General features: G+C 43.8%; 1 protein-coding gene and 1 long non-coding RNA gene across 6 annotated transcripts in view; one reads left to right on the top strand and one right to left on the bottom strand.

Moving 5' to 3' along the window:
• Positions 1 to 22,535, top strand: part of GRID1 (glutamate ionotropic receptor delta type subunit 1) — a 1,791,150-nt gene that overhangs the window by 1,474,290 nt on the left and 294,325 nt on the right. For all 4 annotated transcript variants that reach the window (XM_068258558.1, XM_068258555.1, XM_068258556.1 and 1 more), the window contains one exon: positions 7,122 to 7,283. In XM_068258558.1, coding sequence (XP_068114659.1) covers positions 7,122 to 7,283 — 162 coding nt within the window. The remainder of the gene's footprint in view (positions 1 to 7,121; positions 7,284 to 22,535) is intronic.
• Positions 1 to 22,535, bottom strand: part of LOC137536372 (uncharacterized) — a 105,994-nt gene that overhangs the window by 4,129 nt on the left and 79,330 nt on the right. For both annotated transcript variants that reach the window (XR_011024555.1, XR_011024554.1), the window contains exon 3: positions 7,137 to 7,272. This is a non-coding gene — a long non-coding RNA (uncharacterized lncRNA). The remainder of the gene's footprint in view (positions 1 to 7,136; positions 7,273 to 22,535) is intronic.

The raw sequence follows: 22,535 nt of genomic DNA, 5'->3' as shown, positions 1-22,535 counted from the left end.
ACACTATCTTACTGAGTCAGTGACAGTACACAAATGTAAAAAAACTACAGCATTGGATCCTTCCTCTCAAGCACTTGAAGGCAAGTACTTTAAAGCGGTATAAAACCCTGACATAATATTCAATAAAACATGTTTTCCTACTTTTTTATATGCCGTACAGTTATCATATTTGCATTTATGCATAAGTATTATTATTCATTTAGAAATTACAAGTTCCCAAAAGTGCAGTTTTTTACTTTGAGAGCTGATTTTGCATTTTATTCATAACTGTTTTTATTCATGATGTATTGAAGGCAGAAATGCTTTGAGTGTCTGTCTGTGTCCAGGAGCTTCTGCACAGCCAGAAAATGAGTCACATTCGTTGATACAACGAAGTAAACACAGGATAACATTATCTCCACTTCGGATGTGTCCAGATTTCTCTGCACTGAACGTTGAAGTCCTGTGTGTAACCTTTTGAATGTTGTTCTAGTAAAAAAAAATGCTTGTTATATGTAATATACTGTAAAAAAATTTTTAGAGCGAAGAAGAAATGCTGGGTTTCATTCCGCTTGAAAGCACTTGTTCTCCATCCACGTAGGTATAACCCAGTGACTCCAGCTAGTGTTAGCTGGTATTGCTCAGGAATCAGAGCCTAACAAGGTCCATAACTTTAGGGACTAGTCTGTAATCCTGCCTAATAATTGTCCTGGGTATCTGCATCCATGTCAGCCACCGAGTGCACATGCACGCTGCTGCATATGCCCCACTGCTCAAACAGATACCCAAGACAATAATTAGGTAGAATGAATGGAAAGGGAGGTGATGTGTGGGAAAGTGGCATCGCTACGTGCCCTGACATGAAGGGCTGTGGGCGGTGTGATGTCCACCACTGTTCAGGCTTTAGGTTAGTCTATCTCTTTATGGGGGATTCTCAGCAATTCTTATATTGTTCACAAATACATTCACTGTAAATTATTTATAGAAAGGTACTGGCCAGCCTTCCTATGTTTTTGCACACAGTATTGGCAGGTAGACTGAGCAATGCCATTCAGCAAGTGCTTTTGAAAATAAAGAAAACCATAAGAATCCCCCATGAGTTGATGAACATGTCCAAAACTAGTCAGATCTGTAAGATTTTCAGCTACTTACTGTAAGTGACAATCAAATCACCCTGTTATTTTGCTGCAGTATCATGCTATAAATAAGAATATTACTCACATTGATTGAATTCAGTCTATTCATGGTTGGTTTGTTGGACTGATACGGGGCAAAAATGCCCTTTAACAATGCAAGTAACCTTCCGGTCAGTCAGATTGGATAGTGTTGATAGTGCCAACCAACAACAATCAATTGATTTATTGATGGTTTCATCAATCCATTTTGTTGATCAATTCTATTCAAAATTGTTGTTCTATTTTACAGTATATAAGAGCATGATCAGTTCCTTCTGATTCATTCCTTCTTATCACAATTATTGGATCAAATAATAGTGTTAAATAATACAGGTACTCTATATCTTTCCAATCTGCCAGAGGCTCATATTCCACAAAGGTGCAAACAGTAAGTTATGGATGGTCTGAGTCGGAAATCTCAGATTGAAACTATTAGTGTTGATGATTTATTGGGAATTATTGGATTGGAAAGTCGATCGTTCACTAAAATGGCATCATTGATGGTCACCTTAAAGGGAACCTGAAGCGAGGAAAATTATTTAAAATAAACACATGATGTACCTGCAAATGAATATTACATACTAACCTCACAGTCAGTTCCTCTCAGAAGCTCATAATTTTCTTCTTACAGTGATCCCTTCCAGTTCTGACAATATTTTGTCAGAACTGAAATATACCAGTTGCTGTCAGTTATATATAAGCAGCTGTCAGTTACAACTGAATGTGCAAGGTAATGTCCATGTTTCCCTATGGCTCAAGTGGGCGATGTTACAGTTTAAGAGTGTGCTGACCAGGAAGCTGTTATGAGGTAATGGCCATTTTTAAAATGGAGGATACATAAATACATTGATCACAGTGGACAAATGGGACGCAGGAGAGGAGAAAGAGATTAAGTAGTAGACTACATGGGAGGTAAGTATGACCTGTGTATGGTTATTTTGACTTTTTATTTTCAGTTCAGGTTCTCTTTAAGGATGACCAGAAGGTTCCCACTATAGGTTGCTGTTATATTGTTATATATCATGTGATCTTTCTTTCTATGCATCATTTGTCTATAGTGGCAGCTGGTACAGGCTAAATTCTTTACTGTACATAGCCACATTAATGACATGTAGCTCTATTGCATCAACACATATTTTGGTATCTGATTTTACTTCTACGTTATTATTTTAATTTTTAACAAGGAAACCAGATTGCTGCTGATAAGAAAACATTATTATTTTGTACACTTCACCTTGCGCAAAGTAAAACTAAATCTCTAATAAGGTCTGACGGGGTTTACTTGAGTTAAGTAATAAATTATGTTTTAATTGTTAGTGTCTTGAGATATTATCTTCACTTTAACTTCATACATTTAATATTTAGTATGTGTAACAGTCAGGTGTATTTATTCAGGAAGCTCGGGGACTCAATGCATGTTTTCATTAATTCCCACGCACAATTCGTTCTATTTCATTGATCTTCTGACTGGATCTGCAAGCGGCTTGATGTTAAATTTATTCTTTGATTAAAACATAGTTTGTTACAGAAACTTTTTGTCTGACCTTTTTATGTTTGTTCAGCCCAATGCAGCAGGCTCAAATTATGTTATTTTAATTTAACATCTTACAGCAAAAATGGAATCTTGAAAATGAAGTATTCATACAGACATGACTTTTGGTGTTTTTATAACACAGGTATTCAAATAGACTGTACCTCAGTAATTTGCTATTAAGGAGGTAGTGATGAGCTTTATTTTTCACCAGAGTTCTTTTTTGCACCCAAAATGCATACTCAGTTTTGCAAAAATAAGAACTTATTGGAAAAAATTTTCTCATGTCCATTGAATTCAATGCATTTGGTGAAAAATTGTTTTTCATGCCAATATATTTTTGCAGATATTCTCATTTGAAAATGTGCCATTCTTGTGAAAAATATGGTGAAACCAAAATTGCCATATTAACTCATCACTTTTAATGGAAATTGGCTTTAAGGAAACAATGGGTACTAGCCCAGTGTTTTTATATCCGGAGATCTAGCATGTTTCCTTAAAGCCAATTTCCATTAAAAGTGAGTCTATATTTAAAGTAATCCTTCTAGAATCAGAATCAGAATCAGAATCATCTTTATTATCGCCAAGCACACCGCTAGGTGTGCCCAGAATTGCTTGTGGTTCACATGGCATGGCAGTTCAGGAACATATAGCAACAAACGTATAGAGCAAGTGGCAGTTCAGGAACATAAAACAAACAAACATATAGAGCAACGATTAGAGTCTTGGGAGGTCAGAGTTTACAGATGTGACATTCCATGTTTCTAGTCAGAGTTCACTGCTGTGAGAGAGGGATGCTCTGGGGGCCAGAGCGTCCTGAGTTCAGTGAGTTCAACAGGAGAACTGCTTGGGGGAAGAAGGTGTTCATGCTCCTAGTGGTTTTGGAGGGGATGGATCTGAAACGGCGTCCCAGTGGAAGGGTCTCGAAGTAGCGTCTTCCTGGGTGGGAGGGGTCGAGTAAGATCTTGGAGGCCCTTGTCTTCATCCTCGTGGAGTAGAGGAGATCTAGCGAGGGCAGGTGGGCGCCGATGATCTTTTCTGCTGCGTTTATCACTCTGTGGAGTTTGTATTTATCTTTGGCGGTTGCTCCTGCATACCAGACGATGATGGAGCAGCAGAGGATGGATTCGATGGTCGTGGTGTAAAAGCTGGTAAGCAGTTCCCGTGACATGCCGAATTTCTTCAATTTGGCGTAGGAAGAATAACCGCTGCTGTGCTTTCTTCTGAGTTCTGGTAGTGTTCTGTCCCCATTTGAGGTCGCTTGTTAAGGTTGTGCCTAGGAACCGTACACTTTGAACTCTGGAGACCTCGGATCCATTGATGAACACAGGTAGGGGTGCAGGGTGTAGTTTTTGGAAGTCCACGATCAGTTCCACGGTCTTTGCAGTATTGAGAATGAGATTGTTGTCCTTGCACCAAGTGCAGATCTTCGTGACTTCATTTCGATAAGCGTCCTCCCCGTTTCTGTCGATGAGGCCAATAAGCGTGGTGTCGTCTGCAATTTTGATAACTTTGACAGAGTCAGAGTGTTAGTATACAGAGAGAACAGTAGTGGAGACAGCACGCATCCCTGCGGTGCACCAACGTTGGTGGTTCTCTCGCTGGAGATGCGACTGCCAAGCTTGACCCGTTGTGTTCTGTTGGAGAGAAAGTCCTTTACCCATCTGCAGAGGAGGGAGTCTGCCCCAAGATGTGCAAGGTTGTCGATCAGAATGTCTGGACAGATGGTGTTAAAAGCCGAGCTGAAGTCCAGGAAAAGGACCCTAGCATAGGCCCCTGGTCTGTCAAGATGTTCCGAGATGTGTTCCAGGCTGACGTTGATGGCATCGTCTACTGATCGGTTTTCCCTGTAGGCAAACTGGTGTGGTTTGAGGAGGGAGCTGGTGGAGTGCTTCAGGTGGGACAGCACTAGCCTCTCGAATACTTTAATGATGATGGGGGTCAGAGTTACAGGTCTGAAGTTGTTGAGCTCCGTGTTCCCTGGTTTTTTGGGGACTGGTATGATTGTGGACCTTTTGAAGCAGGAGGGGACCTCCCCTTCTGATAGGGATCTGTTGTAGAGAGAGGTGAGGATGGGAGCTAGTTGGATTGCACAGGTTCTCAGGCAGAGTGAGGACACCCCGTCCGGGCCTGAGGCTTTCCTAGGATTGAGTCTGCGAAGGTGATGTAGCACGTCCTCCTCTTGCACTGCGGTCAGAGCGGGGATGCCACTGACCACTGGGGGGCCCCGAGCATCTTTCATCGTGGGTGCCGAGGGATCCAGGACTGGCTGGGATGCTGGGGCCACAGGCTGCTTGGGTTGGAGATCAAATCTACAGTAGAACTCGTTTAGTTCCTCCGCCAGTTGGGAGCTGGGGGCTGCTTGTTGAAGGGGGGGCTTAAAGTTCGTGGCCGCCCTGAGACCCTTCCAGACCTCCCGCGAGTTGTTGGACTGAAGGCTGAGGCCTACCTTGTTAGAGTAGGTCCTTTTTGCAGCTTTCAGTTCTCTGTTCAGGGAATTCCTGGCTTCCCTGAACTCTTCTGGGGAGCCCGACTTGTGAGCCTCCTCCTTGATTTTCCGAAGACGTCGTAGGTTGCTGTTGAACCAGGGCTTTTCATTTGGGAAGACTTTGAAGGTTTTGGTTGGGATGCATGCATCTTCGCAGAAGCGATTGTAGGAGAGGACATTTTCTGACCATTCCTCCAAGGTGGGTGCCTCCAGGGCCGACCAGTCGGTGCATTCCAGGCATGCCTGCAGCCTCAGTTTTGCATCCATGGTCCACTTTTTAACAGATCTGGTGGTGGGCTTTGTCATCTCGAGCTGCCTTCTGTAAGTGGGGATCAGGTGGATCACGCAGTGGTCCGAGTTCCCTAGGGGAACGCCCCGAGTGGCCTTGTAAGCGTTTCTGAGGGCCGTGTAGCATTTGTCTAGGGTGTTGTGGTTCCTGGTGGGGCAGGTGATGTGCTGACGGAAGTGGGGCAGCTCCTGTTGCAGATCTGCTCTATTGAAGTCCCCTAAGATAATGATGAGGGCCTCTACTTACAGTATTTATGGGTCAAAGAAAAATAAGGTCACCCCTTCTGGGGCTGACCAATGGAGTCTCCTCCAATCACTTCTCCTGACCCAGTAGCGTGGTACAAAAATGATAGAAGGAGGGGAAGTTAGCTCATGGCTGGGTTGCCAAGAAAGCAGTTGCTACTAGATGGGGAGAAACAAACGAGCAATGATAAAAACAGAAATGTATGGGAAATGTATGATTCATATAGTGAACAACAATTAAAATTATCACAGTAATAAAAATATAGAAGGAAAATGTTCTATTGATTTCAAAATTCTTATCATGACACATAATATCATGAGCTGACTGCCACTGGATCTAGTTTTCTTATTTTGTGGGAATTGCTCCCCAGCTTTGAGATGATTCATTTTTCTTAAGGTTTTTGACATAGGTAACCCCTTTTCCCCCTTCTTTTCCTTTTTCCTTGGGGGGGGGGGGGGGGGGATGAAACAGAAGCAGAGTGAAAAAAAAATGCTGGTTATATATAATATACTGTAAATAATTTTTTAGAGCAAAGAAGAAATGCTGGGTTTCATTCCGCTTTAAAGCACTTGTTCTCCATCCACGTAGGTATAACGCAGTGACTCTGGAGTCCAGCTAGTGTTAGGCTCTGATTCCTGAGCAATACCAGCTAACGAGGTCCATAACTTTAGGGACTAGTCTGTAATCCTGCCTAATAATTGTTCTGGATATCTGCATCTATGTCAGCCACCGAGTGCACATGCACGCTGCTGCATATGCCCCACTGCTCCAACAGACTGGGCTGACTGCCACTGGATCTAGTTTTCTTATTTTATGGGAATTGCTCCCTAGCCTTGAGATGATTCATTTTTCTTAAGGTTTTTGACATAGGTAACCCTTTTTTCTCCCCTTCTTTTCCCTTTTTTTTTTTGGGGGGGGGGGGGGGGGGATGAAACAAAATGACATATTTGAGTTGATTTACAACACTTATCTTATGAATTCTCTCTCCGTATTCATCTTTTCTCCTAAGTTATGTTTCATTATCATTGTTTAGTTACAATTCACAATTTTCATATTATGACTCCAGAAATCAAGTGTTAAAAGGAGGTTGTTCACAATTTAATATTACATTTTGTGCTTTTTCAGCTGCTGGATGAAAACACTTCCCATGTAAGACAACTCTCATGGAAACTGAGTTGACAGGGACCGTGTGTCAGCTAGCATCTGGAGAACAAATAGTACAAAAATAAACATCACTTACTGACAGCATTGTTATATGCTTTGATAGTATACTTTAGGGCTATTCTACTAACAAGAGGACCAGATGGTCTTTATTGTCTAAAATTTTAAAACATACCTGAGCAAACCACTATATATGTATAAAAAATATTATTAGTTATGCATATAAATTGTATGAAATGTGTCTATTATTTCCAGGTGTCCAATCATTACCTCTATGACAGTGTCCTGATGCTGGCCAATGCCTTTCATAGGAAGCTTGAAGACCGGAAATGGCACAGCATGGCAAGTCTGAACTGCATGAGAAAATCAACCAAACCTTGGAATGGTGGCAAATCCATGCTCGACACTATAAAAAAAGTAAGACTGTCTTGTTGTTCACTTTCAAGAGCTCCAGTGTGAATTTTCATAATGCTGGTTTTTAATTTGGATGTGCAATTAACATTTACGGTAACTCCAGTTACAAAAATCAGACAATAAGGGTTCTTTCTTAAATAAATCCATTGTGTTCTGTCACAGCAGATCATATTACCGCATCCCAAATGGAATGCAATGGTATTCCTATCCTACATACTACATACTACACTAAATTGTATCTTGGTCTCTGTACTATTATTATTTTTTCCTAATGATATAGACATGAGTGGGTAGAGGTTGGAGTTAAGAGGGAGGGTTGTAAATGATATGAGCTTTTTTGGGGGTAGCATTCATTTATTTACCTAACATATGAGAGTATCCATTAGTCAAAAATATAGCAGGTGGGAAGAATAAACCCTACCACACTTAGGGTAAAAAATGCTGTCTAGATCAGTTGTACAGGGGAATGCCCACAGAGGTGCAGAGGTCCAGTATATCATGCTTTAGATACTCTTATGGTGCCTGGTGAAGTTGGAAAAAGTCCAGAGAAACATGTTGCATTGTTTTGAGTGTCCCTAATTCTTGAATGAAAGAGTTGTTTATTAGCATACAGTGTGGTCTTGTAATTATTGACAAGATACAAATAAATATAAAACAGAAAAAATACATCTTTATTTACAAATCTATTGGTGCCATACATTGTACTAGGAACATAATTGTTCCTAGTAAATTAAATGTTGTGATACCCAGGACAAATGCGCAAATAAATTGTGTAGATTTTATCTATAGCAGCATTGCTTAACCACTTGAGGACCGCAGTGTTAAACCCCCTTTGTGACCAGGACATTTTTAATTAAATAGGCCACTGCAGCTATAAGGGCTCACTGCAGGGCCGCACAACTCAGCACACAAGTGATTTCCCCCCCCCCCCCCTTTTCTCCCCACCAACAGAGCTTTCAGTTGGTGGGGTCTGATCGCTCCCCCAATTTTTATTTTTTTTAACAATTTTTTTTAATTCTTTTTTTTTTAATAAAAAAACCTGTTTCTTTAATATTTTTACCTCCCTCCCTCTCTCCCCCCGCCAGCCTATCGGCCTATCACCGCCGATCACTTCTGTGTCCCCCAGGGGGACAGCCTTGTCACACAGCTGTCCCAAGTACAGCGCTGCCTTAGATCGCAGCACTGTACTACCTTATTAGACGGTGGTTTTGCCGTCTAACAGTCTCTGAGCTGCGATCGCCGCTGGAAGCCTGGGGGCAGAGTTATGACCAGATGAATGGGAGGAGTGCTGACAGGTGAAAATGGGTCTTGGTGGTAAGGGTAAAATGGCTTGTGGGGTGAAGGGGTTAATGAATGACTGCTCTGAATTAAGCATTTAGTCTGCCAGTTTGAAATATTTCCAGTAAAAGATTAGGCAAGCATCAGTTCAGGTATTCCTGCTAACCTGATAATGAACTCCATTTACCACTACACTAGTGTCCACTGTCAAAAGTTTGCCTGAATGTGTCTGCAAATGGTAGGCCAAGGCCAGCTGTAGGTGTTTGCTGACCTATCATTTGCAGACCTAAGTATATGGCAACCTTGATATCAACTAATATATAATGATTTTACTAATTATTTGCTGTGTAGGATTTCTGTATTAGAGCAGACTGTACAAAAAATCTTAAACAAGAGGTAGATGATGCCTTAAACAAAATTGTTGCACCTATGCATGTGAAGTTAAATGAAAGTATGGTTAAGCCTTTGCATGTGTTTATTACTTCTATTTCCCTGACAACAGGTAATAATAAACCTATATGACCACAATTCCTGCATGTAGTGAACAGTGGTAGTCAGATTCTGATCTTTATATTCTCATGCATTTGCTAGCAAATAGAGATGGCCCGAACGGTTTGCCCGGTTAGTAGTTTGCACGGATATCAGCTACCCGCATTCACGGCGGGTAGCGGACACATAGCGCGTTCGACCAACCTCCTATACCTCGGTATTGTGCGAAAATTTGACCCTCTACATCCCAGTCAGCAGACACATGGCAGCCAATTAGGCTGCATTCACCCACGGACCCCCCCCCCCCTATAAAAATGCTGCAGCATTGGCCATGTTCTCACTCTGCTGATCTTGCTATAGTGAAAGGAAGGGAGAGATGTGGAGATAGGGAAAGCATTAGTTAGGCTGTTGTTAGCTTGCTCCTCGCTCAATGTTGTTGCTGAAAGCCCCCCACAAAAAGCTCTTTTGAGAGCTAATATTCTTCTGATCTGTTTTTTTTTTGTGTGTGTATGTGACCACAGACAGGCATAGATACAGCCCTGTCACAGCTGGGACAAGTTGCTGACTGTACTGTGCCAGCCAGGCCCAGCACACTCTGTATTACCATTGCATATCTTTTCACTGCATTTGTGATTTAACTTACTAAAGCATAGCTATCATTATGGGTGACACTGCATAGATGGAGCCCACAGACAGTTGCCAGGCCAGCTTGTATTTGTAGTCCCACTCTGGCAGCACACTGTATTTATTACCATACCATTGCATATCTTTTTACTGCATTTGGGATTTAACTTACTAAAGCATACAGTAGCTGTCTTTGTGGATGACACTGCATACAGCCCACAAAAGAGACAGATAGCTAGGCTGTTCTTTATTGCTGAAACCACCCCAATACAAAAACCCTTTTGAGGGCTCATATTCTAATTTTTTTTTTTTTGTATTTTTTTTTTGTGTTAGACAGACACTGCATACAGGCCAGGCCACAGTCATTGCTGGGCCTTGCAGTTCTACTATTGTCTTCTAACTATTGCAAGCCAGCACACTGTCTATCATCACAGTCAGTTGCTCGCCCTTGTAGTATATATATATATGTATATATATATATATATATATATATATATATATATATATATATATATACTCTTCTCACTATTGCAAGCAAGCCAGCACACTGTCTATCATAAGCAGTGCTTAGCTTGCAACTGTATTTCCAGTGATACACACACACACACCCACACACACACACACTATTTTGACACTGATTGTGTGCCTCTTTGTAATTACACACTGTCTACCACTATTGAATATTGTTAGTACTACTGTATACCACCCCCCCCCCCCCCCACCAATATGGAAAAAAAATAACAGGCAGGGGCAGGCCACCCCTCAGGTCTGTTCAAGGTTGTGCTGACGTGATTTTGTGCAGCCCTCGACCACAGTACAGTGTTCAGAAGGCACGGACCATCAACCCCTAAGATTGTCAGGACATACTTTATTTAACAAAGGACACCTCATCTTCCTCAGCTTCCGCATTCAACCATGACATGTCTTCCTCCTCCTGCTCTGATGCGGGCACACCACCTAACACTCAGCCGGCAGCCACCGCTGCTACTACTAGAACCACATCTGCTCCATTTGAGAATAGAGATGGCCCGAACGGTTCGCAGGCAAACGGTTCCCGGCAAACTTTGATGGTTTGCGTTCGCTGAGAATCGCAAACTTTTGCGAACGTTTGAATCACCCCCATAGTGCATCATGAGGGTCAACTTTGACCCTCTACATCACAGTCAGCAGGCACATTGTAGCCAATAAGACTACACTCCCTCCTGGAGCCCCCTTCCCTTATAAAAGGCAGGCAGCATCAGGCTTTTCACTCACTCATGTACCTGCAGTAATTAGAGAAGGGAGAGCTGCTGTCCAGAGACCTGTAGGGAAAGCTTAGTTAGGCTCTTGTAGTCTTCTTAGCTTGCTCTTTGCTGATTCTTATTGCTAAAAAAAAGCACCACCTTATGAGAGCTAATCTTGTTCTTGTGATCCATTTTTTTTGTTTGTTTCTTTGTGGCCCACTAGCCCTGTCAGTCAGTCGCAGCTGGCCTTTGGCCCCTTGGTGGTATAATACTACTGTGCCAGGTGAACATTATAATACCCATCACTTCATATAACTAGCTGTTGTTCACAGTGAACCCACCTACCTACGTGAATGCACACAATGTCACTGTGCCTGTCCGGTACCTGTCTGTGTGTGACAGGTGCACATTGTAATACCCATCACTTTATATACCTACCTGTTGTTCACAGTGCACACACCTACCGCACTTGCATTACCGATTTCCGAATTTCGATGCGAAAATGCAATTTACTATCGGAAATGCTGAAATTGCATTTCCGCGGATTCCGAATGAGGACCCCTACTCTTCTGTCCCCTGTTGTGCCTTCTTCTGTGGATTAACCTCCCTGGCGGTTTATTTATTTTGCCAGGGAGGCTGCAATGTGGTTTTTTTTAAATTAAAAAAAAAATATTTCATGCAGCCAACTGAAAGTTGGCTGCATGAAAGCCCACTAGAGGGCGCTCCGGAAGCGTACTTTCGATCGCCTCCAGCAATCGAAAGTAACAAGATAGGCCGCAATGAGCGGCCTATCTTGTTTCGCTTTCCTCGTCGCCATGGCGACGAGCGGAGTGACGTCATGGACGTCAGTCGACGTCCTGACGTCAGAGCCGCCCGATCCAGCCCCTAGCGCCGGCCGGAACTGTTTGTTCCGGCTGCGCTGGGCTCGGGCGGCTGGGGGGACCCTCTTTCGCCGCTGCACGCGGCGGATCGCCGCGGAGCGGCGGCGATCGGGCAGCACACGCGGCTGGCAAAGTGCCGGCTGCGTGTGCTGCTTTTTTCAGAATGGAAATCGGCCCAGCAGGGCCTGAGCGGCGACCTCCGGCGGCATACCCCGAGCTCAGCTCGGGATTACCGCCAAGGAGGTTAAGGTGAAATGGTGCCCTAGGCAAGCAACGACTTTGGACACACCTTTGATGGCCACATAGCTTTTTTGGCAAGATTATTTGGGGGCTAGCATAAACAAGGCCCCTGGACTCTCTCCAGAACCTAGGCACCTACTTCTCTCTAGCCCACTGTGCCTTACTTCTGTCCCCCACTATCCATTCCCCTCCTTCACTCCCCCAGTTCAGTGTGTAAAGACAGAGTATAGCACTGCAGAAGCTGTGCTCTAACCTCCCCTCTGGAGTTCAGTGCTGTGCCTGTGCAACCATCCTATCTGTTTTCTGCTCCCTTTAGTACTAGCACCTTACTCTCCTCATGTAGTGTGTAATCACGCTACATGCGGTAAGATATGTTGGGCACTAGGGCAAGTGGTGAGCGGACAGGAGGGAGCACAGCACTAGACTCCAGCGGACAGGTGAGAGCACAGCTTCTGTTTTTCTATACTCTGCATTTTCACACTAAGCTGGGATAGTGCAGGTAGGGGATGTGCAACTAAAAGCATTAAGATCGGTGGGTTATTTGTATCCCAGGGACTCCCTGTGTCATGCATCCCACCTATAGGGCACATGGTTTATATTCTCTAGCATAAGTGTGTAGGTTTTTTTTGGGGGGGGGGGGGGGTGACACAGGACTGCTTGCCTGGAGTGAAAAAAAGTCTAGAAACGCCCCTGCGTCCAGCAGACAGTTAAATTAGCAGTAGCAAGCAGTAGCACTTAGCTTGTATCAGACCAGCTCTGGACTCCCTGAAAAGTGACTTGTTAGATAGAGAATCTAAAATAAGGATGACAGTTGAGAGCTAGCTGAATGCTAGGGGAATGCTGTCCATGAGGTCAGCCCCGGGCCGCCCATGAGGCAGGTTCGTCAGGCAGCAGAAGTGGAGTGGGTAGAGTGGGCGGCATTGCAGGAAGTGATGTGGCTAGCGGTGGAACGCAAGGGAATAAGTGAGTGATTTCTTCCCCTCTCGCTGCAGGCTCTACATTTAGCAAAAATAGTTGGAGGGGGAGCACAGACCGGGGAGCCCCAGGTGAGGGAGGGGGTCTGACCCCCCGTCCCCAACACGGTGCCCCCCCTCCTTCCTGGCTGCTTTCCCCTCCAGGATACCTATTTGGGGGGGGGGGGGTAACATCCTCACAAGTTTGCCTCAGGTGGCAAAAAGTCTAGAACTGGCCCTGTATGAGGTGGATGTGCAGCCCAATGGTTAGTAAGGGTTGGTATGGGGGTGGGATGGGGTGGAGAATAGTGAAGTGGGATTTGAGGCAGCAGTAACACTTGTTTGCTTTTGTACATGTATTCTGCATAGCAACACTGAGATGCAATGTTAATTTACACTTTAATGTGTTTTTGCGCGCAGGAAAAAAGCTTACAGTACAGCATGGGTGCATTTTTTCTATCCATTACACTTGCTTCAGTGAAAAGACACACGTTTTCCATTATTCAAACACATGCAAAAAATGTGTGCAGAAAAACGCACACAGGAAACTGACACACACATGGGAATGCTCCCTTGGATGGCAACTAGGGTTGGAAGTGATTTTGCAAGGAGTGGATTAGTTGAAAAGCAAGTTAGTGGAGGAAGAGAGTCCTATTTTTGGCAAAAGAGGGAGTGAGTGGCAGCATTCCTGTCCTCCCTCCCTTCCTGAGTGTAGTTGTAGCAGTGTTAACTCTGGGGTTTTTTAATTGAGTGAAGTTGAAGTTGTGGAAAAATTCATCATTCCAGCTAGGGTGGGGGCAGATATCCAAGTGAGAAAGTGAAATGTCTAATGGGGGTGGCAGGAGTGGACCAGCTTTGGTACAGGTTACTTTAGGCTTTGGTACTGGTATGTCAATAAGGACACAGTTGTTCCTAAGTTGGTGGCACATTTGTGGCCCATTTGTAGGCTGTTTAGCTAAGTGGTAGTGTGTGGTAGACTCCATCTACCTGCTCTAGGGTTTGTTAGGTCTAATCTGATATTATTGTCTATATATTGTATTGGAACTTTGCTTTCATAAAGGGCTGCTGTGGCCATTATCCACTACAAAGTAGTTTATTTTCCCTGGGGGGTGGGGGCTTTTTGTTTCAGTGCATAATGGAAGGGGGGGGGGGGTTATGATCATGGAGTAATTATGTTAAATTTCAAATCATGAAGAATTTCTGCTACTAGTCGCTTTCAAAATCATCAATATTCTTTCCTGCAGAGTTGCTTCAACTACAAGTAGACTAGAAATATTTATCTCAAGGTGTTTGAGGAGCGATTGTTCTCTAACACAAGCTAGCACCATTGTTTTGCTGTGGTACAACTGAATGCAATCTTTTAGCTGCTATTCATTTTCTTGCCAATTTAGTGAATTATCCACAAACAGTGAGGCATTTTCTGAGAAGAGTTACTATGTCAGTTGTGCATAACAGCAGAGGGAGGCAGCAGGGCCCTCACAGGGTTGTATATAATTAGAAATCTTCAGAAACAACACAGTAGGGACACCAGTACCTTTATATAGATTTGTATTCACATGTATCATACCGGGACATGATCCTTGACCCTCTGACAAGCCGACAACAGCAGCCTTTTGACTGTAAATCCCTACAGACAGCATGACATTTTCATTGATCTGTATGGACGCGAGTATACACACAGGCCAAATTCAGAATGTAGTTTTACATCGCTTAGTTAGGTGTTATTACAATCCTATTGTTTTTTTTCACTGCCTTTGTTTCTTGGCCTTCATTTCATATGCAGTATTTCACAAAAGTGAGTACACCTCTGACATTTGTGTGAATGTTTTTGTTATATCTTTTCATGGGACAACACTGAAGATATAACACTTTGTTACAATGTAAAGGTGACAGTGTACAGGTTGTATAGCAATTAGCAAAGTACATCAAAATAACTCAACACACAGTCATTAATGTCTAAACTGCTGGCAACAAAAGTGAGTGCACACCTTTGTGAAGAATGTCAAAATTCTGCCCAAAGTGTCAATATTGTATGTACCCATTCTTTTCCAGCACTGCCTTAACTCTTACATCCACTAGCATCATGATCTCATTATGAAGGTATGAAAGAGCTCCTCCACTTTCCATTTCAGGATGCTGCACAAACGCTATGTAGGGTTTAGGTGTTGAGACATCCAGTCCAGCCTTTACCCTCACTGTTTTTTAGCAAGGCAGTGGTCATCTTGAGGTGTGTTTAGGGTCATTAATGTCTAAACCACTGGCAACAAAAGTGAGTACACGTCACCTCTAAGTAAAGAATTTCAAAATTCTACCCAATTAGACATTCTCCCTCCAAGGGTCATGTTGCTCATTAGTGTTACAAGGTCTCAGGTGTGAATGGGGAACAATGTGTGTTAAATTTTGTGTTATTACGCTCACACTCTCTCATACTGGTCCCTGGAAGTTTAACATGGCGCCTCATGGCAGAGAGGATGTTAGGATCGTAAAACATGAATTGTTGCTCTATATAAAGATGTCCTAGGCTATAATAACATTTTCAACACCCTGGAACTGATCTGTATCATGGTGGCTAACACAATACAATGGTTTAATAGGATTGGTTTCACTCATAACAAGCCTCGCCATGATCAACCAAGGAAGTTGCGTGCACATGCTCGGCATCAAATCTACAGGTTGTAAAATAGATGTATGCATGCTGGATGCATTGCTGCAGAGGTTAAAGTAGTGGGGGGCAGAAAATCAGTTCTCAGACCATAGGCCACACTCTACATGAAATTGGTGTGCATGACTGTAATCCCAAAGGAAGCTTCTTCTAAAGATGATACACAAGAAAACAAGCAGACTAAAGACATGGATTTCTAGAAACCATGTCCTGTTGTCTGATGTCTGTAAGTGTGGTGTCAAGTGTGTGTGGTGGCAACCAGGTGAGGAGTTCTAATATGTGTGACTTGCCTATAGTTAGGCATGTGGTGGGAGTGTCATGGTTTGGGTCTGTATGAGCGCTGCCGACACTGGAAATATACGATTTGAGGAAACCATGAATGCCAACATTAACTGTGACATACTGAAACAGAGCATGATCCCCTCCTCTCAGAAACTGGACCATAAGACAGTATGCCAACATAATGACCCCTATCACACTACCAAGGTGTAAAAAAAAAAAAAAAAAAAAACTGAGTAAAGGCTGGACTGGATTTCTTAAGACCTTAACTCCATTGAGCATGCATCCTCAAATGGAAGATGGATAAGCGAAAGGGCTCATACACAATTCACTTTTTCTCCTGAGTTTTCACCTAGGTGATATTGTTAAACTTGCCAATAAAATGCCTTTTAAGCCATCAGAAAGAAAGAAAATATTCAAAATAGTTTTGTTAGTACACGAAGATGAAAAATTATCTCCTAGGAGAAAGCTCAGGTGAAAAAATGAATTGCATATGGCCCAAGGTCTCTAACATCCAACAGCATCATGATGTCATCATGGAGGGAAGAAAGAGTATTCTAGAGAGTTAAGGCAGTGCTGGAAAATAATGGGTACATAAAATATTGACATTTTAGGAAGAATTTTGACTTTTTCATTTAGGAGTGTACTCACTTGTGTTGCCAGCAGTTTAGACATTAACCTCCCTGGCGGTACGCAGATGCAGTGGCTGCATCCGCGGGAGGGATTTTTTTTTTAATAAAAAATGTTTTGTATTTGTTAGCTAGCACTAGGCTAGCTAACAGGGATGCTCATCTGGATCCCGGGTACCCGAATTAACCCAGGTGTCTGACCATTTTCCGCTATCCGGGTCAGATCCGGATTCGGTTACCTGGGCCAATATCCGGATAGCTCTATGCGGGTATCTGGCTGCATAATCCTGCGGATATCCCGATCCGGGTACTGTAACAAGGGAGATGATGTCATTGAGCCAATCAGAGGGCTCCCAGCCAATCAGAGGGCTCCCAGCAGAAGCCCTGGCACCCAATCACAGAAGGGAACCCTGGCCAGCCCCCCTGTGTAATAAGAGGGCTGGCATGATGAGACAGATCGTCCTTGCTTGTGTGGCTGGCTGGCTGGTCACTGACAGACTTGCTCCAGTGCTGTTGGCTTAGCAAGTGCTGCCTGTATACAGTGATAAACCTAAAGCTTTGAGTGCTAAACACCTTCACTACACTATTGTTCTATTGTTTTTTTTTAGCTAGCTAGTGTAATTGTTTGATTTCATTCACTCAGTTAGGTCCTGTCTGTGTGTGCTGTGCAGGCCAGCAGGACAGTATAGGTTAGGGAGGGAATAGGATTGCTGTGTTATTGTATTGTATTATATAGTTAGTAAGTACTGCAGTTAGTTGTTAGAGAGAGTAGTACTGTGTTAGCTTACTACAGATTACTGCAGTGCTGTTGTGCTGAGCATTGTCAGTGTGACAGTTAGACAGATAGTGTGCACTGTCCGTCCTCTACTCTGCGGTCTGTCACTCTGTGCTGATTTGATTTAAAGTCCAACCCCGATTTCATTAAAGTAAAAGTACCCCACATCATCTGGTGACATCATCACGTATAAGTTGTACTATGTCTGCTGGCATCGGCAGCCGGGGAGGGGCAGCAAGGACAAGAGGATAGGGAGCAACATTACAGCCACCCTCAGAAGGTCTGCCGTGTCAGTGTCGACCCCAGCGGGCAGCCTACCCTCAGTCAGCGAGCTTTTCGCTCCAGGCACCACGATTGAACTCAGGGCTGTTAGCCGCAAGGAGTTTGAGCAGGATGTTCTAGGTTTTGAGGAGGGGGGTATGATGCTGATGATGGGATGAAGGACCGTGACTACCATCCGCAGGATGAGGATATCAGCTCTGAGGAGGAGGAGGAGGAGGATGCGTCGGTGGGTTTGGCACGGAGGATCAGCATTGCAGACACTGGCCATGGAATGCGGGACCCACCACATCCTTCTGCCACTACCACCAGCCGCACCACTCAACCCCCAACCGCCACAGGGAGAAAAGCCGCAGCATCCCATTCAGGCCGCAGGGTAATCTTCACCTCCCCAATCTGGTGGTTTTTCACTCTGCCCTCATTGGACAGCAAGTTTGTAGTTTGCACACATTGCATATGGCAAATGAGCAGAGGTTGTGACCCCTACAAGTATGGCACCTCCAGCTTCATCACCCATCTGGCCAAAAAACATGTTGTTGAGCATGAGGAGTTCAAGAGGCTGAAGCAAGCTGGTGCTGGCTCCCACCGCCATGGTGCCACAGGCCACTGCTGCTGATCCCACCACCTATATTCAACCCAAAACACAATTGCGAACTTGCGGTGTCATTTTTGGAGGTGTCTGGGCTGAAAACTGTCATGACCCAGTTGTGCGATTGGACTTTGGACACAATGTGGGCTGCACGACCGCTGTCTGGAACCTAGTCCTGATGTTTATTGACAGCTTTTTTTTTTTTTTTTTCATTTTATGTCCACCAAATAATAAAGTTTCCCTTAAAAAAAAACATGATGCTACATGCATCATTTACCCTAAAAACCCTTTTTAAAGCTATTTAAAGGATACCCGAAGTGACATGTGACATGATGAGATAGACATGTGTATGTACAGTGCCTAGCATACAAATAACTATGCTGTGTTCCTTTTTTTCTTTCTCTGCCTGAAAGAGTTAAATATCAGGGATGTAAGTGGCTGACTCAGTCCTGGCTCAGACAGGAAGTGACTACAGTGTGACCCTCACTGATAAGAAATTCCTCTTTTTATCTCTTTCTTGCTCTCAGAAGCCGTTTTCTGCTAGGAAAGTGTTTTATAGTTGGAATTTCTTATCAGTGAGGGTCACACTGTAGTCACTTCCTGTCTGAGTCAGGACTGAGTCAGCCACTTACATACCTGATATTTAACTCTTTCATGCAGAGAAAGAAAAAAAGGAACACAGAATAGTTAGTTGTGTGCTAGGCACTGTACATACCCATGTCTATCTCATCATGTCAACGTGTCACTTCGGGTATCCTTTAAAGGGCACTTCTGATTTTTCTATCCGGGTACCCAAATAGGTCGGGTACCCGTGGGTAATTTGGTCGGATATCCGAATTCACTCGGATACCTGCAAGGTCGGATCCGAATACCCGAATCGGATCCGGGTATCTGGGCGGGTATTAAAAAGTACTACCCGAGCAACCCTGCCAGTGGTGCTCGGATACCTCTTTTTGATATCTTGGTTGTTCCAGATCCAGATAGTAAAAAATCTGGATAAATCCAGATATCTGGATACGAACTGAAATGGCTGTAAACTAACATCAGGAGGTTCCAGACAGCGGTCGTGCAGCCCACATTGTGTCCAATGCACAACTGGGACATCACAGTTTTCAGCCCAAACATCTCAAAAAAAATTAAACAGTTTTTTTTTTCCAACAAAATACAGCTATTGTAGTGGCGTACAGTGACAGTGGCAGACTAGCAGCAGAAGATTTGTTCTGTGTGGTGGGTAGAGATCTCTGTTGTAGAGCTGGTGGTGGCCTGCTCATCCACCATCAGCTCTATCACAGACTCGGCGTCTTTCTCCTCCAATGTGCGCCGACTACCCTGCTGGAAAATGACTGCTACACGTTGCTGCACCTCTGAAATGTGACTCCCCCTAACAGCTGGGCATCCAGTGCGTCCACGGCCAGTGGCTACCGGCGGAATGGACACTGACGTGGCAGAACTGCCGAGGGTGGTGGCAATGCTGCTCCCTCTCCTCTTGCCCTTGCTTTTCATGCTGCCCCTCCCCCGGATGTCGGTGCCAGCAGACATAGTACAACTTTATTTGTGTCCAAATGAAGTGGGGTACTTGTACTTTATTCAAATCAGTAGTGCTAGTAGATAGTAGCAATAGTAGAATTACAACTAATGGAATGACAGCAGAGTAGCACACACTGACACACTAACTGTCTGTCTATCTGTCACACTGTAACAGCACTGCAATTAAAGTAAGCTAACTCAATAAAAATTAACTATATATTACTGGTAGTAGTAGAATAGTTGTAGTAGTACTAGAAGAAATTCAACTGACAGAGTGACAGGAGCACAAACTAACTGTCTATCTGTCACACACTGACTGACTCACTGACACACTGACTGACTCTAACAGCAGCACTGCAGTAACTATCTGTAGTAAATGAAGCTAACACAGTAGTAGTACTCTCTCTAACAACTAACAACACAATATAAGACTAGTAGTAGTACAGTAATCTAATCCCTAATAACCTACAAGCTATACTGTAGCTAAGGCTGGCAGCAGGCCTAGCCTGTGCACACAGCAGGCCCTAACCTAGCCTACCAGCTGCAGCACTGAGTCTGACTGTCACATTGACTAAAATCAAAATACAAGCTAGCTAACTAAAAAACAATAAAATACTGGTGTAGTACAAGTGTTTAGGAGCAAAAACGCTAAGTTTAACTCAGTAATACAGCATTTGCTTAGCCAACAGCACTTGAGTGATGTCTCTCAGTGAGCAGTCACAAGCAAGGACGAGATTCTCATCATGGCGCCTGCCTTATATACTGGAGGGGCTGGCCAGGGTTCCCCTCTGTGATTGGATATCTTGACCACCCCCAAATCCAACTAAAAACCTTTAAAGCTTTCTATTAAGCTGCCCCCACCCTTTGGAATGCCCAAACTTAATCAAGGCAGCTCCAACCCTGGGCATGTTTAAATCAAAACTGAAAAGTCTCCTATTTGATCATATAACTTTTCCCCTGTACACATCACATGAGATACGCTTATGTGATTTGGGTCCTACAGAAAAGCGCTTTACAAATGTTTTGTTGTTAAATATATGTTATTCAGTTTTTTTATTTTTTTGTTTTTTTTTTTGCAATTAAATCAGTCATTTTAATGTAAAGGATTTATTTTATATATAGCAAATGGGAATCTCTGTTAGTAATATTACATACATATGTCTTTCCTTTCAAAGGGACATTTAGAGCAATACACAAAAGGTAATATTTTTATATTATCTACCCTTTAAGTTTCTAAAACAAGAAAGCTCAAAGTACACTTACCCCATGTTGACTTGCCCTACTTTAAAATATTATTTATTTCAGCAGATTATTTTTCATATCCATAAAATTGAGCATGAAATAATATATAGAAGAACCTGCAAGGACCTAATTATAGGCCAACCCTTCAAAGCATCTATGCAGAGTGCACATTAAAAGTGTGTCCCTATTGCAGAGTGTTGGAATTGTCCCAGTAACCATAGCTACCTCTCCTCATTCCAGCTTCAGTCCTTTCATCTCTTCTGCAGCTTCATTACTCAACAGGAGAGCTTTATGCTCACTGTCATTAGACCAAAGTGAAGTTCCAGAGCTCTCATGGTGAGTTATGAAGCTGCAGGGGAGTCACAAGGACTGGAGTGAAGAGAGGTAGCTATTGTTATGGCCATACTTCCAATATGTGCTCTGCATAGAGAAGCCCATCACAAATGCTATTGCTCATTAATAAGCCAAACCCAACCACTACCACCACCATCACAAACACACTTTTACCCCCCAAATTGTATAAAAGTTCAACTCATCCACTGGGATAAATGGTAAATAGAGATGGGCCGAACGGTTCGCCGGCGAACGGTTCCCGGCGAACTTCGGTGGTTCGCGTTCGCCTCCCGCAGGCGAACGTTTCCGGAAGTTCGGTTCGCCCCACAATGCACTATGAGGGTCAACTTTGACCCTCTACATCACAGTCAGCAGGCCCAGTGTAGCCAATTAGGCTACACTAGCCCCTGGAGCCCCACCCCCCTTATATAAGGCAGGCAGCGGCGGCCATTACGGCCACTCGTGTGCCTGCATTAGAGAGAGTAGGGCGAGCTGCTGTCTGTCTCTCATAGGGAAAGATTAGTTAGGCTTAGCTTTTCCTGGCTGCATACCTGTTCAGTGATCCAGCCACTGCATACCTGTTCTGTGAACCCACCCACCACTGCATACCTGTTCAGTGATCCTGCCACTGCATACCTGTTCTGTGAACCCACCCACCACTGCATACCTGTTCAGTGATCCTGCCACTGCATACCTGTTCTGTGAACCCACCCACCACTGCATACCTGTTCAGTGATCCCGCCACTGCATACCTGTTCTGTGAACCCACCACTGCATACCTGTTCTGTGAACCCACCCACCACTGCATACCTGTTCAGTGATCCTGCCACTGCATACCTGTTCTGTGAACCCACCACTGCATACCTGTTCTGTGAACCCACCACTGCATACCTGTTCTGTTCAGTGGACCCGCCACTGCATACCTGTTCTGTTCAGTGGACCCGCCACTGTATACCTGTTTAGTGAACCCGCCACTGCATACCTGTTCTGTTCAGTGAACAGTTTGGTGTGTCAGTGTGAAGCAGTACCTTAATTACACTCCCTGATTGATGTATACACATGCAAGATGTTTTAAAGCACTTTAGGCCTGTCATTTAGCATTCAATATGATTTCTGCCCTTAAAACGCTGCTTTGCGTCAAATCCAGATTTTTCCTGGGGACTTTTGGCGTGTATCCCACTCTGCCATGCCCCCCTCCAGGTGTTAGACCCCTTGAAACATCTTTTACATCACTTTTGTGGACAGCATAATT

The sequence above is a fragment of the Hyperolius riggenbachi genome, chromosome 10 (assembly GCF_040937935.1).
Source record: "Hyperolius riggenbachi isolate aHypRig1 chromosome 10, aHypRig1.pri, whole genome shotgun sequence".
In the NCBI taxonomy this organism is placed as follows: Eukaryota; Metazoa; Chordata; class Amphibia; order Anura; family Hyperoliidae; genus Hyperolius; species Hyperolius riggenbachi.
Note: the sequence above shows the minus strand (reverse complement) of the source record. Positions and strands in the feature narration are given on the sequence as shown.